The sequence below is a fragment of the Dendrobates tinctorius genome, unplaced genomic scaffold (genome assembly GCF_039654945.1).
Source record: "Dendrobates tinctorius isolate UK_male_01 unplaced genomic scaffold, ASM3965494v1 ptg000084l, whole genome shotgun sequence".
NCBI classification, from domain to species: Eukaryota; Metazoa; Chordata; class Amphibia; order Anura; family Dendrobatidae; genus Dendrobates; species Dendrobates tinctorius.
In genome coordinates this window covers 49,642,505-49,658,812 of record NW_027361752.1, presented here as the reverse complement: position 1 = coordinate 49,658,812, position 16,308 = coordinate 49,642,505, and the positions used below count along the sequence as shown (strand labels likewise).

Here is a 16,308-nt window from a genome sequence, read left to right as displayed (position 1 = left end):
TCCATTCTTATAATCAAGTAAAAAATATTTAGGAATTCCGAAAAAAAAAAAAAACGGATCTACGATCGACAGAGCGGAACATTTGCCAATCTGTCCCCCGTAATCTCTTATTCATGGCGGACATGGCCACAGGCAAAGCTTTGTGGGTTCTTCCATTGTGTGTTATTAACCCCTCGAGCCCCGACATGGCCACTCTTCTCACAGTGGAGGCAGAATGTATTATGTGGGGGGAAGTGATAAGAAAACAATACAGCGTTATCTCGCCGCACCGCGTCCACAGCGCAGATGACAGGATGCGACCTCTCGGGCACATCCTCTACTTTACTATTTCAGATAAAGATTGAAGACAGAAATAGCTCTTATCCTCGAGTTATTTGTCTCTAGGTTGTATTAAACAACCTCCGGCACAACCCGCACTGTCTCCATCTACTTACACACGATCAACCAATATATATATATGGTACGGGTGCGCCTGTCTTTTGGGCAGAACACTTGGTCGTACGCATTGTTCTAATTTCCAGGCCTATTCCCTCCTCTAGATGGCGCTCTCCGTAGTCACCTGATATATTCCTTCTATTCTCCCAATTAGCGGCTGCGTAGTAAATGTATAGATTAAACTCCTCCCAGATGTGGGCAGAGTAAGTTTTCAGAATGACTGCAAAATGAGCACAGAGATTTATGAAACTATGCAAATCCCTTTATTAGGGCATTTGTCTTCATTCCTGTAAAAAATAAAATTGCATGTCAGTGGCTTCCAATCCCCCTGTCTTCAGCCGCACTGATATCAGAACGTACTGTTTTGGAGTACAGATGATGGCAGTGATGGGTCAGCTCCTATCTCCTCCTCTTGAGTGTTGTGCTGAGCAGACTGGCTGCGTCACAACCACATAGACATAGATCCTGCCAGTTTGTGAATTGCGATCAGTGCTTGGATTGCAATCAACGCTTAGTGAGACACATGAACTGAACTGGCCCTATCACTGCCATCAGCTGTACTCCAAATGACTATGTTCTGATTTCAGGGCAGCTGAAGGCAGGCAAATAAACTAGGGAAAAACCAGTGGATTGGAAGCCACTCTCATGCATTTTGTTTTACAGGAATGAAGACGAATCCTCTAATACAGTGATTTGCAAAGTTTCATAACTTTCCACGCTGGCAAAATTCTAAAAAGAAAAATATTAATAGTTTACCAACTTTCTAATGATTTTTCTAGATCACAAAATTAACCTTTTAGTAAATTTTCTGGACATGAAAGGAGCACAGGATATATTACCTTCCGTTTTGAACCCAGGACCCTAGTACTTCAAGACAACAGTTCTAATCGCCGATTCACACTCCCATCCTATTAAAAAGAGTCTCAAGATTTAAGGGGATTGTCTCCTACACTGATAGTGATGACCTATCCTCAGCCACATGTAGACAGTGAGCAGAGACGAACACCATTGCTTGGTTTAGTGGTGGCTCCTGTTTACTCAAGATCAGTTCCATTGAACAGGAGCCAATCTATTGTAACTGGTAGCACCCACTAAACAGTGTGACGGGGCCCTGGTGTTCCTCTCCGTAATGGTTGGAATTGGCCACCGCCGGCACTGCAAGCATCTGATCTGTGGGGGTGCTGGGTGTCAGACCCCACACCGATCTGATATAGTACTTACTAGGCTCTGAAGGTCATAGCATCGTATGAGGCCTTATGATTAGGCTTTATATAATATCATAACATTATGGGACCCAGTAAATCCCAGAGGCTCCCAGGAGGCCAGATCGAGAACGCCGGACACAGAAGTGAAGAGCAACAGGCTAAGAGGACCTGACTGAACTCCAGAACAGGACCGCTGGCCGAGAAGATGTAAAAACTGCTGTCAGGTGCCAAAAATTGTACTTGTCTGCCAGTGTTATTTATTGGAGGTACTCATCTGGCAGTATTAATACTCGTCTGGCAGTATTAATTATTGGAGGTACTCGTCTGCCAGTGTTATTTATTGGAGGTACGCATCTGGCAGTATTAATTATTGGAGGTACTCGTCTGGCAGTATTAATTATTGGAGTTACGTGTCTGGCAGTATTAATTATTGGAGGTACTCGTCTGGCAGTATTAATTATTGGAGGTACTTGTCTGGCAGTATTAATTATTGGAGGTACTCATCTGGCAGTATTAATACTCGTCTGGCAGTATTAATTATTGGAGGTACTCGTCTGCCAGTGTTATTTATTGGAGGTACGCATCTGGCAGTATTAATTATTGGAGGTACTCGTCTGGCAGTATTAATTATTGGAGTTACGTGTCTGGCAGTATTAATTATTGGAGGTACTCGTCTGGCAGTATTAATTATTGGAGGTACTTGTCTGGCAGTATTAATTATTGGAGGTACTCATCTGGCAGTATTAATACTCGTCTGGCAGTATTAATTATTGGAGGTACTCGTCTGCCAGTGTTATTTATTGGAGGTACGCATCTGGCAGTATTAATTATTGGAGGTACTCGTCTGGCAGTATTAATTATTGGAGTTACGTGTCTGGCAGTATTAATTATTGGAGGTACTCGTCTGGCAGTATTAATTATTGGAGGTACGCGTCTGGCAGTATTAATTATTGGAGGTACGCGTCTGGCAGTATTAATTATTGGAGGTACTCGTCTGGCAGCATTAATTATTGGAGGTACTCGTCTGGCAGTATTAATTATTGGAGGTACGCGTCTGGCAGTATTAATTATTGGAGGCACGCGTTTGGCAGTATTAATTATTGGAGGTACTCGTCTGGCAGTATTAATTATTGGAGGCATGCGTTTGGCAGTATTAATTATTGGAGGTACTCATCTGGCAGTATTAATACTCGTCTGGCAGTATTAATTATTGGAGGTACTCGTCTGCCAGTGTTATTTATTGGAGGTACGCATCTGGCAGTATTAATTATTGGAGGTACTCGTCTGGCAGTATTAATTATTGGAGTTACGTGTCTGGCAGTATTAATTATTGGAGGTACTCGTCTGGCAGTATTAATTATTGGAGGTACGCGTCTGGCAGTATTAATTATTGGAGGTACGCGTCTGGCAGTATTAATTATTGGAGGTACTCGTCTGGCAGCATTAATTATTGGAGGTACTCGTCTGGCAGTATTAATTATTGGAGGTACGCGTCTGGCAGTATTAATTATTGGAGGCACGCGTTTGGCAGTATTAATTATTGGAGGTACTCGTCTGGCAGTATTAATTATTGGAGGCATGCGTTTGGCAGTATTAATTATTGGAGGTACTCATCTGGCAGTATTAATACTCGTCTGGCAGTATTAATTATTGGAGGTACTCGTCTGCCAGTGTTATTTATTGGAGGTACGCGTCTGGCAGTATTAATTATTGGAGGTACTCGTCTGGCAGTATTAATTATTGGAGTTACGTGTCTGGCAGTATTAATTATTGGAGGTACTCGTCTGGCAGTATTAATTATTGGAGGTACTCGTCTGGCAGTATTAATTATTGGAGGTACGCGTCTGGCAGTATTAATTATTGGAGGCACGCGTTTGGCAGTATTAATTATTGGAGGTACTCGTCTGGCAGTATTAATTATTGGAGGCACGCGTTTGGCAGTATTAATTATTGGAGGTACGCGTCTGGCAGTATTAATCATTGGAGGTACTTGTCTGGCAGTATTAATTATTGGAGGTACGCGTCTGACAGTATTAATTATTGGAGGTACACATCTGGCAGTATTAATTATTGGAGGTACTCGTCTGGCTGTATTAATTATTGGAGGTACTCGTCTGGCAGTATTAATCATTGGAGGTACGCGTCTGGCAGTATTAATTATTGGAGGTACGTGTCTGGCAGTATTAATTATTGGAGGTACTCGTCTGGCAGTATTAATTATTGGAGGTACTCGTCTGGCAGTATTAATTATTGGAGGTACACGTCTGGCAGTATTAATTATTGGAGGTACTCGTTTGGCAGTATTATTTTTGAGGGGCACTCTACTGACGGTATTATTTTTGAGGGTCACTTGGCTTGCAGGATAAGTAATGCTGAGGTAAAATGAAATACCTGTTCTGTTTGCAGTGTATCATCATAGACCGGGGACACTGGAGACCGAGTTCTTCTTTGGTTCCATTTTATTACAGTAATCATTGGTTGCTATGGGCAACAAAGACATTGGATCATTCTGATGAATGAGGCCCAATGAGGGGCCACACCAGGGGGAACAAGGGGTAGATATTTGTGGCCCTCCCTGTATGAAGGCTAAAATGGTCCTTTATAAAGCGTGAACATTCCCGGCCTGCAATGTCCTAAATTCCTAATGTCATATAAACGTCACAATACTTGAGAAATTTCTCTCTCTATCTGCAGAATTGTGGGGTGGGGTATCGCACGCCAGAAAATGTGTCTCGCTCCTGATAACTTTCTTGTCACTTGGTTCATTAATTATAGCTTTCCCATATTTCTCCTGAAGCACAGCACTTCGGAGCCGCATTTCTGTTTTAAAAGATAATTGCAATGAACATAAGAGGAATATGTCTTTTAATAGCCTAAAAAAATAAAACAGGACCTCCGTCCTTCTGCTGGTGTGACATCCTGAGAACATGGGTCGTCATAACCTATGGGCACGTCTCCCTTGTTTGTGGTGCCGGTAGCAAGAGGTAGTGATGGACTCTGATGAGTTTTCCCCTTTTATTGGGTTCTTTGTTTCCGGTCGGCTCAGCATACAAGTCAGTCAACAAAAACTGAAGCTTCATGGCACCTGCCGCTACTTCATTCCGGTGGGGTTGACCTTGCCCCTCAATCTGACATTTTTGGCATATTTTAGCAATATGCCAACAATGCTTATCCTAAGTGACCACTTTAAGGCTATAGGTGGGCCAAAAGGACTTTTCAGGCAACAACCAGCATTGTATTGTTTTTTTACCACTATGGCCTTTGAACAGTACATTAGTTGGTTTACTATAATGTCTGGTGTAGAGGTTGGGTGTTGTTTTTGTTTTCACGTTCAAAGCCAAATTGATCTGGTGCATTTTGAGTCGAGATTTCAATACATCAAGGGACGAGATCTCCCAGACCGATCCTTGTAATGCGTTGCAGACAGTGGGGGCTGCCTCCAAATGTTGTCCAAATGTAGTCAGCAAGGAGTGCAGGACTTCAGTAGATCCTTCCAATAGCGGGGACCTGGTTTGTTTGTGGCTTTAAAAGACATCAGGCATATTTTATAAGTTATTCTCCATTTTATGGACAGCCAGTGCCAAGTGCGGAGGATTGGTGTCATTGGGGCATGATAAGGTCGATTGGTCAGTAACCTAGCTGCGGCATTTTGGAATAACTGAAGGTGGTGGAGTGCTTTCTCTGGAAGACCCACAAAAGGGGACATTACATTAGTCCAGCTGGAAGATTATAAAGGCATGTACCAGTGTTGATAGTAGAGATGAGTGAATACATTTTTGTAATTTGCTTCTCTGCACAGTTCAGCAAAATTCCCATTTTCTCTAAACCATTAAAAAAACACCAAAATGTAAAAAAAAAATGTAAAAAAAATCCCGGAAGCCTTGGCCTAGCAACCAAGATACCGGAGATATCAGCACTGCCGGTGCCAATCTGAAAGATGTGGTGATATGGAGTGGAGGGGACGGAGATGTGAACGGTGAGGTGAGTATAAAGATTTTTATGATTTTTTTTTACATATACAGATATTACGCCCTGAGGTCTGATAAGACCCAGGAGCATAATAAGGTACATTAAATTTGCCGATAGTAACTTTTCCACTAATCAAATTTCCTGGGAAAAAACACACGAAGATGCAGATTTTAATTTTTCTCGATCTGCTCATCTCTACTTAACTGGTCTTCTGTTGGAAGAGATGATTCATTTTGGTGATGTTCCTCAAATGGAAAAGTGAAGACTTAGTGACAACTAGAGTTGAGCGACTTTTGGTTTTTTAGGGTCGCGTTTCGTTTCGTGAAACCCGACTTTTCCAAAAGTCGGGACGAGCAAGATCGTCCGATTATAGGGAAAAGTCGGGGTCGTCCCGAAACACGAAACCCAATGTAAGTCAATGGGGAATAAAAGTCGGCAGTGAGAGGAGGACAGGAAACACACCTACAGTGCCCATTTGAATGCCAAAAGCATCAATTCTTCTTACTTAAGCTTGTCAACCTTAATTAACTTCATAATACAAGTTACGCACTGAAAAATGGGGGTTATTTGGCTAAAGTTGTGGGGGGAGAGGGCTGGCTGCAGGTTTTCATGTGCCCTGGGCGAAAGAGCGCCCCTTTAACACATACCACAACTCATCATGCTCCGATACGGCAGAGAAATAGCGGTATAGTACAATGAAAAATACCTCACTTTTTACATCTCATGACGAGGCCCATCTATTTCTCCATACAGAATCATTTGTCCCATATAATGTTTGAAACAGTATATGATGAGCTCCACATAATGCTACAGTATATGTTGGTCCCCATGGATGAAGCTCCACTGTCTTATGGGCCCAAATAATGCTCCAAACATAATGGGCCCCATTTCTAATGCTCTAGTGTATAATGGGCCCTGTAAATGCTGCTCCAGTGTCTGATGTCCACCTTTGGAATGTTCCAGTGTATGGTGGGCCCCATCTATCATTCTCCAGAGTATAGTGCTCCCCAAAAATTGCTGTCCCAACATTGAAAACAATCAAATAAGTCTCCCCGCTAGGGAATCCCTGTACTTGTCTGGACTCCTCGTCGTCCCCATCTTCCATCTCACTGCACAGTATTTCAACTTTGCAAGTGCTGTGATCCTGGGCAAGCAGGGGGGGCCCACTTGTTGGCGACGGCACTGGCACAGGGCCCCTGATAGTACGGTGGTGTGTCTGATGGCGGGTGGGCCGAACCTGCACTTTCATCTGCAGCTTCCTCTTTGTCACCGTGTAAGATGGAACTGTATATGGGAAGGGTAACCTGAGTTTCATCAGGGTCAGATTCAGGTCGTGTAGCGTGCGAGGGGAATGTAGTGGTCTGGGTCAATGTACCAGCAGATTCATCGAGCAGTGGCTGGGCATCAGTGCACTTGTGTCGCCCCCAGGAGTACGGTCGCCACAGTGGCATTACCTTCTTCCTAGGGAGTGTGATGTCATGCTTGGGAGCAACGAAGGATCTCTCTAGCAGGTTAACTGATTGGGCGGCGTTATTCCCACGAGTCATGACCCTCCAAACAGCGTTCATGAAGGCAAAGTGTTTGTTTTACGTGGGCAGTATGGTTGCAAAGCTGAACCTTAAAGGAATGTCCAGAAGGGCACCACCAGGAGTGGAGCCTACGGTTAAATTCGACTCCACCTGGGAAACCTCAACCATGCCAGCTACAGAACAGATGCACACATTGCAAGCTTAATTCCGTTAACGAACGAGACTCCGTCATGCCCCGCGGTCCGAGTCCGGCTTACTAGAGGGACACGTGAGGCTCTGGCACATGAGATTGGCCAATAACTGGTGTGTCATGCCCTTACATGTCCGTGGCTGCATGTGCGCTACACTGAAAAGGCCAGCGTTTGTCGCTTACAGGTGCAGATAACCCGCTGAACAACGTTAGTGATGGGGATCACTGATTACAATTATTACCCGCGAACAATGATTTCCCAGTAAGTGCAGGTCAACCGCAGTTCCGGAATTAGGCCTAACCGTCATTCCTGAAAAAATGAAAAACTTACGTGTGCAAACCACAGGTGCTTTAGCTTGCTTAACAGCTCGCCAGCCCTTCTCACGCCCAGTATGGATTACACGTGATTGCACAAAGGTGAGAAAGGGTACCGTATCCCCAGATAACATGTATGAATAGCGTACACATTCAAAATATATGTCTATACATCAGGAGGCAGGCTCAGACGGTGTTAGGCCCAGTATGGATTGCACGTGATTGCACAAAGGTTAGAAAGGGTACCGTTTCCCCGGATAACATGTATGGATAGCGTACACATTCAAAATATATGTCTCAGGAGGCAGGCTCAGACGGTGTTAGGCCCAGTATGGATTGCACGTGATTGCACAAAGGTTAGAAAGGGTACCGTATGCCCGGATAACTTGTATGGATAGCGTACACATTCAAAATATATGTCTATACATCAGGAGGCAGGCTCAGACGGTGTTAGGCCCAGTATGGATTGCACGTGATTGCACAAAGGTTAGAAAGGGTACCGTTTCCCCGGATAACATGTATGGATAGCGTACACATTCAAAATATATGTCTATACATCAGGAGGCAGGCTCAGACGGTGTCAGGCACAGTATGGATTTGACGGCCCAGATTACACAGCAGAGGAGCAGGGAGAGGTAAAGATTGCAAATGCTGGGGCCCTGCCCAAGCAAGGGGGGCCCACTCGTGGGCGTCGGTACTGGCACTGGGCCCCTCATAGTACAGCGGTGTGTCTGACGGCGGGTGTGCACCACCACCGTCAGAGACACTTGATTGCACTATGAGGGACCCTGTGCCAGTGCCCGCGCCCAAGAGTCGGCCTACCCACCTGTCCAGGGCAACGGCACTCGCACGGTGTCGTGCGCTAGGTGGTGACCCCGGCCATGGGGGGGAGGCAGCACAGTTAGGGAGTTTTAGAAAGTGGCATATGTTGATGTTGGACATTCAGCTGATGCAAAAGGCGAAATAGGTGAAGTCCCAGGAAGAGGTGGACCAAAGCAAGCCATTTTTCTGTCACCCTATGTGTCATCAGGGGAAGGTGGGACAAAATCCTTGGAAACCCATGCATGGTTCATTTTAATGAAGGTTAGATCATCCACATTTTGGGTTGACAGACGGGTCCTTTTTTCTGTCAGGATTGATCCAGCTGCACTGAAGACTCTTTCCGATAGCACACTTGCAGCTGGGCAAGCGAGCTCCTGTAAGGCATATTGGGCCAATTCAGGCCAGGTGTCCAGTTTAGCGGCCCAATAGTCAAAGGGGAATGACCTGTGTGGGAGAACATCGATATGGGAGGAAAAGTAGTTTGTAACCATAGTTGACAACTGCTGTCTCCTGTCACTTTCCATCGATGCAGTATTACCAGTTGTGTGAGCGGTATTTGAAAAATCAGTCCACAACATTGTCATGAAACCCCTGTCTCCAACGCCACTTCTGCTGTGTGCACCACGAACACCTCTGCCAAGCTGCCCCCGGCCCGTACGGCTCGTGTGAGAACCATCACCGCTGCTGTGTGCTGGGAATGCCTCAAGCAACCGATTTACCAGAGTTGCTTGTTTATTAGCCAATATTAGGTCAAGGTTCTCCTGTGGCATGATGTTTTGTAATTTGCCTTTATAGCGTGGATCCAGGATGCTGGCCAACCCCAGTAGTCGTCATCGTTCATCATTTTGGCAATGCGGGGGTCCCTTTTTAGGATCCGCAAGGCATAATCTGACATGTGGGCCAATGTTCCCGGTGTCAATGATGCACTGCGAGTGCTGGGTGGAGGAGCACTTTCTGGCAAATCCACATCCCTCCAGTCACGCACAAACCCTGTACCAGACCTTGCCACGCCAACATTTTCACTTGCCCCACGAGATGCATCCTCCTCCCCTAAGTAATCATCCCCATCATCATCCTCCTCCTCCTCTTCTTCCTCCACCTCGTCCAGGAGAGGTCCCTGAGCAGACAATGGCTGAATGTCATCAAGGATTCCCTCCTCCTCTTCCTCCTCATCAACATTGGCTGCAGACGCCTGCTCCTTAAGGTGCGTCAAAGTTTGCATGAGCAGACGCATAAGTGGGATGCTCATGCTTAGGATGGCGTCGTCTGCGCTTACCAGCCGTGTGCATTCCTCAAAACACTGAAGGACTTTACAGAGGTCTTTCAGCTTCGACCACTGCACACCTGTCAACTCCATGTCTGCTCTCAAAGTGCCTGGCCGTGTATCCTCCCACAAATGCATTATGGCCTGCCTCTGCTCGCACAGCCGCTCCACCATGTGCAGGGTGGAGTTCCACCTTGTTGCAATGTCGATAATGAGGCGGTGGTTGGGAAGGTGGAGCAATCGCTGCAGCTTCTGCATACGAACGGAGTGTACAGGCGACCGGCGGATGTGCGCGCACAGTCTTCGCACCTTCTGGAGCAGGGCTGTTAACTCCGGATAATTTTTGAGGAAGCACTGCACCACCAGGTTCAAGGTGTGAGCCAAGCAAGGTATGTGGCTGAGTTTTGAAAGGGCTATGGCTGCCACAAAATTACAGCCGTTATCACTAACTACCTTGCCTGCCTCAAGATGTACACTGCCCAGCCATGACTCAGTTTGTCGCTTCAAGTACTCGGCCAGCACCTCGGCGGTGTGTCTGTCGCCCAAACACATCATCTGCAACACAGCCTGCTGACGCTTTCCACTAGCTGCTCGATAGGGGGACACCTCGTGTGCAACAGTGGCAGCTGCAGATGGAGTGCTCGTACGACTGCGCTCTGTGGACGAGCTTTCGCTTCTGGAGGAGGAGGAGGAGGAGGGTCAAACGCCTACAGCCAACTGTTTCCTATACCGTGGGCTAGGCAGCACTGTCCCACCACCCCTGTCCCCTGTTGACCCTGCATCCACCACATTAACCCAGTGCGCAGTGATGGACACGTAACGGCCCTGGCCATGCCGACTGGACCATGCATCAGTTGTGAGGTGCACCTTTCCGCTCACTGACTGCTTGAGTGCATGGACAATGCGGTCTTTCACATGATGGTGGAGGGCTGGGATGGCTTTGCGAGAGAAGAAGTGGCGACTGCGTAGGTCATAGCGTGGTACTGCATAGGCCATGAGTTTGCGGAAAGCTGTGCTTTCCACCAACCGAAAGGGCATCATCTCAAACGAGATTAGTTTGGCAATGTGGGCGTTCAAACCCAGTGTACGCGGATGAGAGACTGAGTACTTTCTTGACCTACTCATAGTGTCTGGGAGGGTGAGCTGGACTTGAGAGCTGCATATGGTGGAAGTAGCGGTGGACAGGGCGGACTGAGAGAGGGTTGATGATGGTGATGGAGTTGGTGTTCTTTCTGATGGCCTAGAATCAGTCTTTTGTTGATATAACAGTGGGATTCCCTGACTGCTGTGGCCTTGCAACGACACCTCAACATTTGCTGCTGTGCTAACCGGTGGGCTTACAGTGGGGGAAACAATGTAGCGTTGCTGACTAACTTCGTTGTGATCAGTTGCACATGTGGCACTTGAGGTTTGGTGTTGTGTCCACGCTTGCAAGTGCATGCTGGTTAAATATCTAAGCATGCAACTGGTATTCAAATTTTTCAGATTTTTCCCTCGGCTAAAGGTCTTTGCGCACTTCTTACAGATAACCTTGGCCTGATCATGAGGATTTTGTTCAAAAAAGTGCCACACTGCACTCTTCCTACTTTGGCAGACATTTTGCGGCCTAGCACGCTGTGATCTTTTGACCCTCTGGACAAGCTGTCCAGCAACTCTTTTGATGTTTGGAACCTGTCTTTGGAGTGCTCCGGGCCTGCCAGATAACATCTGTTGCGATGTCGATGTCTGCTGTGGGTGCTCCTCATCTGAGCTATTGGAAGCAGCACCCTCTTCCCCCAATGGATGCCAATCTGGGTCAACAACTGGGTCATCCATCACCTCCTCTTCTATGTCATGTGCACCTTCCTCTGTGTCACCGTGTATGGTGGTATAGTGTGCGGGAAGGGACACCTGAGTCTCATCAGGGTCAGAATCTGGCTCTGTACACTGCGAGGACAATGTAGTGCTCTGAGTGAATGTACCAGCAGAATCATCCATCAGCGGCTGTGCATCAGTGCACTCCATGTCAGATTCATCTTGGCCTGGGTAATTCACCATTTCACTTGATAATCCAGGCATGGTATGTGAAAACAGCTCCATGGAGTAATCAGTAGTATGGCCTGCGTCATCCTTCAATCTTGGTTGGGGTGAAGGACACAAGGAAAGGTGTGGTTCATGAACATGAGCCTCCAATGACGACTCAGTGCTTTTACTTTTTACAACTGAAGAAGAGGAGGCGATAGAGCTGGAGGCTGAGTCAGCAATGTAAGACAAAACTTTTTCCTGATGCTCTGGCTTTAAAAGCGGTTTACCAACTCCTAGAAAACTAAGCGTTCGAGGCCTTATGTAGCCAGACGATGACGCAGGCTCAACACCTTCTGCATTCGGTCCTATTTTGCTCTTGCCACTACCATCAGATCCACCACCAACACCATCATTACCAGCTGCCAACCCCCGCCCAATTCCACGGTCTCTTCCACCAGCCTTCCTCATTTTTGGTAGAAATGTAGACAAAATCCAACAAACTATATAGTAATGTAAAACAAGGTACAAGGTGTCTATAGGACAGGGGAGATTTTGAATTTCTGCTCACACTAGTGGACACTGGACACTTTTGGATTGTGTGAGGCCCACTGATATCTGAGCGCTATGTCACAGGCTCGATGGCACAGCTGTGACCAAAGTGACTAGAGGATAAGGGAGATTTTGAATCTCTGCACACACTTTTGGACACTGGACACTTTTGGATTGTGTGAGGCCCACTGATATCTGAGCGCTATGTCACAGGCTCGATGGCACAGCTGTGACCAAAGTGACTAGAGGATAAGGGAGATTTTGAATCTCTGCACACACTTTTGGACACTGGACACTTTTGGATTGTGTGAGGCCCAATGAATATCTGAGCGCTATGTGACAGGCTCGATGGCACAGCTGTGACCAAAGTGACTAGAGGATAAGGGAGATTTTGAATCTCTGCACACACTTTTGGACACTGGACACTTTTGGATTGTGTGAGGCCCAATGAATATCTGAGCGCTATGTGACAGGCTCGATGGCACAGCTGTGACAAAAGTGACTAGAGGATAAGGGAGATTGGATTGCTTTTAAAAAAGCAGTTTGCGGAGCAGTGGGTAAACAGCAATGCCAGCCTGTCAGGAAGCCTTAAAAGGCAGCCCAACAACCAACACCACTGATACACCACAATATAGCCTCCCCTTGCACTGCACACACAGTGACTGGTGTGTTGTGCAGGCCAAATCGCTAGCAGCAGAAGCAGTTTTTTTGTCTTCTTCCCTGCCTAACGCTCTCCCTACAGAATCAGCAGCAACCTCTCCCTATACTGAGATCGGCAGAAGTAAGATGGCGGTCGGCGTGCACGCCCTTTTATACCCCCTGTGACGCCCACCAAAGCAAGCCAATCACTTGCATGCCCTTCTGAAAGATGGTGGTGACCCCTGCCTATGTCATCACGTTGCCCACAGTGTCCGTGGATCCTGATTGGCTGAAAAAGAGCGCAAAACAAACTTTTGAAACGCGACTTTGGCGCGTAAGTCGCCGACCTCTTGGCCGACCTCATCCTAGGGTCGGGTTTCGTTTCATGAAACCCGACTTTGCCAAAAGTCAGCGACTTTTGAAATTTTTCGACCCGTTTCGCTCAACTCTAGTGACAACCATTGGTTTGCTCCGGAGTCAACATTTTCATTAATATCTACAGCCGAATTGCATATCCGGCCTGCATTTTGGAGGGTTGTGTTTCCCAGAGATAGAAGTATTTGGATTGAAGGTTTCCATTTTGCTGTTAGGTGCTGTCGTCCAACCAAACGAACCTCAGTTTTGTCTGGGATCAGTTTCATCCAGTTAGCATTCATCCATTCCTGCAGTTCTATTAAAGGGAATCTGTCACCCCATTTTTGCTCTATGAGATGCAGCCACAGCCATCAAGGGCTTATCTACAGCATTCTGTAATGCATTCTGTAATGCTGTAGATAAGCCCCCTATGTTACCTCAAAGATAAGAAAAAAGAGTTAGATTATACTCACCCCGGCGTCCAGTCCAGTTCAATGGGTGTCGCAGTCCGGCACCTCCCATCTTCCAGTGATGACGTCCTCCTCCTTACTTCTGCCGCGGCTCCTGTGCAGGCATACTTTACCCTGTTGAGGGCAGAGTAAAGTACTGCAGTGTGCAGGCGCCGGCCCTCTCTGACCCTTGCTGGCGCCTGCGCACTGCAGTACTTTACTCTGCCCTCAACAGGACTGATAAAGTGCGCCTGTGCAGGAGCCGCAGCAGAAGAAAGAAGGAGGACGTCATCTCTAGAAGATGGGAGGCGCCGGACCAGACCGCGACACCCACCACACCTGACCCCCGGTAAGTATAATCTAACTCTTTTTCTTATCTTTCAGGTTACATCGGGGGCTTATCTACAGCATTACAGAATGCTGTAGATAAGCCACTGATGGCTGTGGCCACATCTTATAGGCCAAAAATGGGGTGAAAGTAAGGAGGAGGACATTATCTCTAGAAGATGGAAGGCGCCAGACCGGACCGCGACACCCACCGCACCCGACCCCCGGTGAGTATAATCTCTTTTTTCTTATCTTTCAGGTTACATCGGGGGCTTATCTACAGCATTACAGAATGCTGTAGATAAGCCACTGATGGCTGCGGCCGCATCTTATAGGCCAAAAATGGGGTGAAAGATTCCCTTTAAGCAGGACTGGATAATTCCTGAAAGTAGATTATGATCATTCTTTATGATAAAAATGAGATCCTGGAAAATATTTCATTTTTTTTTCTCTAAAGTCCACATCTGTCCATATGATCTACTAGTGTCACTTCGTAAAGAAGTGTCCCCTGCTTGGGTCCTGTATTAGAAAGAATAGAGAGCTGCTCTGTAATCCCGGCAAATTCAGCCTATGTTGATCAATTGATCATCCGGAGACAATCTAGAAGACACAGCCTCTCATGAGAAAACCTTCCAAACTTTAATATCCAAAGGATTAAGAACCAGTCTTGGAGATGACTGTCTTGGAGTCTTGGGTGCCGCCTATCAATTTCTATTGTATTTAGATTACTTTTCTAATGTTCAGTTCAACTTATCAAATCCCATTGGTAGGTAAAAAGGTCTTAAAAGGCTGGATTTTCACAGCAGCCTGTTGGACCTTTCCATTGATGGTTGACAGTCAAGATAGTCCATGCCCAAAAATGTTGAGTTTTGTAATTATGTATCAATGGCCAACACTAATGCTTCACCTTCTTCCTAGACAGAAAATTTGTGAAAATGAATGCACCACATAAAATAAAGAATTTCCATGTAAAACCTAAAACGGCGTAATAAAAAATGGACACGAAGCATAAAATGTTGTCGTTTTGGACGCAAAACATGATCTTATCCCCAAGGGAGAGGCTACAATAAACTGAGGCAAAAGTTGGCTGGCAATTCCAAGCATCTGTATCCTGCCTGAACTCACATGTCACTGAACATTGGCTTCTGTCACACCTGCCTGAGCAGACATGGGCATATGACATTTCCAAAAAAAAAAAAAAAAATTATATATATCTTCTAGCACGTATCATCAAGAAAAACATCATTGTTTTCAAGCTCTCTTATCTTGGTTCTCCCAAATATCCTGTTTCTTAGAGTAACATAGGCCAGCACCAATAGGACTCTCTTCCTGTCATTGCCTGACTTCATTTCCCGGAGCTCGCACAATCTCATCCGCTCCAAACAACACCATCTAATTCTACTTTCTGGACAGAGCGAAGGCAAAAAAAAAAATTATTTAACTTTTTAATTCGAATCAATAAAACTGATCAGCGGGATGGCAAGCACGATCAAGGTGAGACGGATCTATTCTTCTCCTGTCGATACTTTGGCTTTGCAACTTTTTGGTTTATTATTTTTTAGCATTTTTTTTTTTTATCAAAGAGAGATAAGTTTGGGTTGGGCAAGAAACACCCCCACTACCACAATAGAAGGCAACAAGATTTCCTTTGCAACGCTTAGTAAATTTCCTTTTTCCTATTTCAACCATCCGCAAGCTTTAAAAACGTGAATCTCGTAAAAAAAAAGTGTATTTACTGTTATTTTTTATTTCGGGATTCGGACTAGCGATCCTGTGATCTGTCATTTTTTGTTTTTTCTACCTTTTCTGTCGTCTTTTTTTATTTTATAGGCAGGAATAGAGATGGCTTTCGTGGTTACTCTGGGTTTTTTTGGAGGGATGGCCAAGGAAAATATCTCAATTTTTTCTTTTCCAGTTGAATTAATCTTTGTGAATATTGTGGAATTATGGAATGATTACTTTTTAAGCGTTCTACTTAAGGGTGTTGTTTGTTCTGTCTTTTGGGTACTATACTATGTATATTCTTTACTATATACCTTGATTATTTTTATTTATTTCCTCATTTTTTAAATCAGGATGTATGCAGCAGGTAAAATATGCTTTCAGTAGTTTATGCTTTTAATTGATGTACCGTATATATATTTTTATATATTTTTATTTTACCGCTTAACTTTATTTTTACTCATTTAATTTCTAGCATTGTTTAGTTTAATTTTAGAACTTGCTTATTCGCACTCAGATTCTAGTAAATTCTGAT

At 45.5% G+C, this 16,308-nt stretch overlaps 1 protein-coding gene across 2 annotated transcripts in view; it reads left to right on the top strand.

The window, feature by feature from the left end:
• ERG (ETS transcription factor ERG) overlaps nucleotides 1-16,308 on the top strand; it is a 296,084-nt gene that overhangs the window by 181,113 nt on the left and 98,663 nt on the right. Inside the window, exon 1 of one of the 2 annotated variants that reach the window (XM_073584679.1) lies at nucleotides 15,410-15,545. The exons of the other annotated variant lie outside the window; for it this stretch is intronic. Within the exon in view, the coding sequence (XP_073440780.1) occupies nucleotides 15,528-15,545 (18 nt within the window). The 5' untranslated portion in view covers nucleotides 15,410-15,527. Of the gene's footprint in view, nucleotides 1-15,409; nucleotides 15,546-16,308 lie in introns of those variants that run through there. 2 annotated transcript variants of the gene reach the window in all.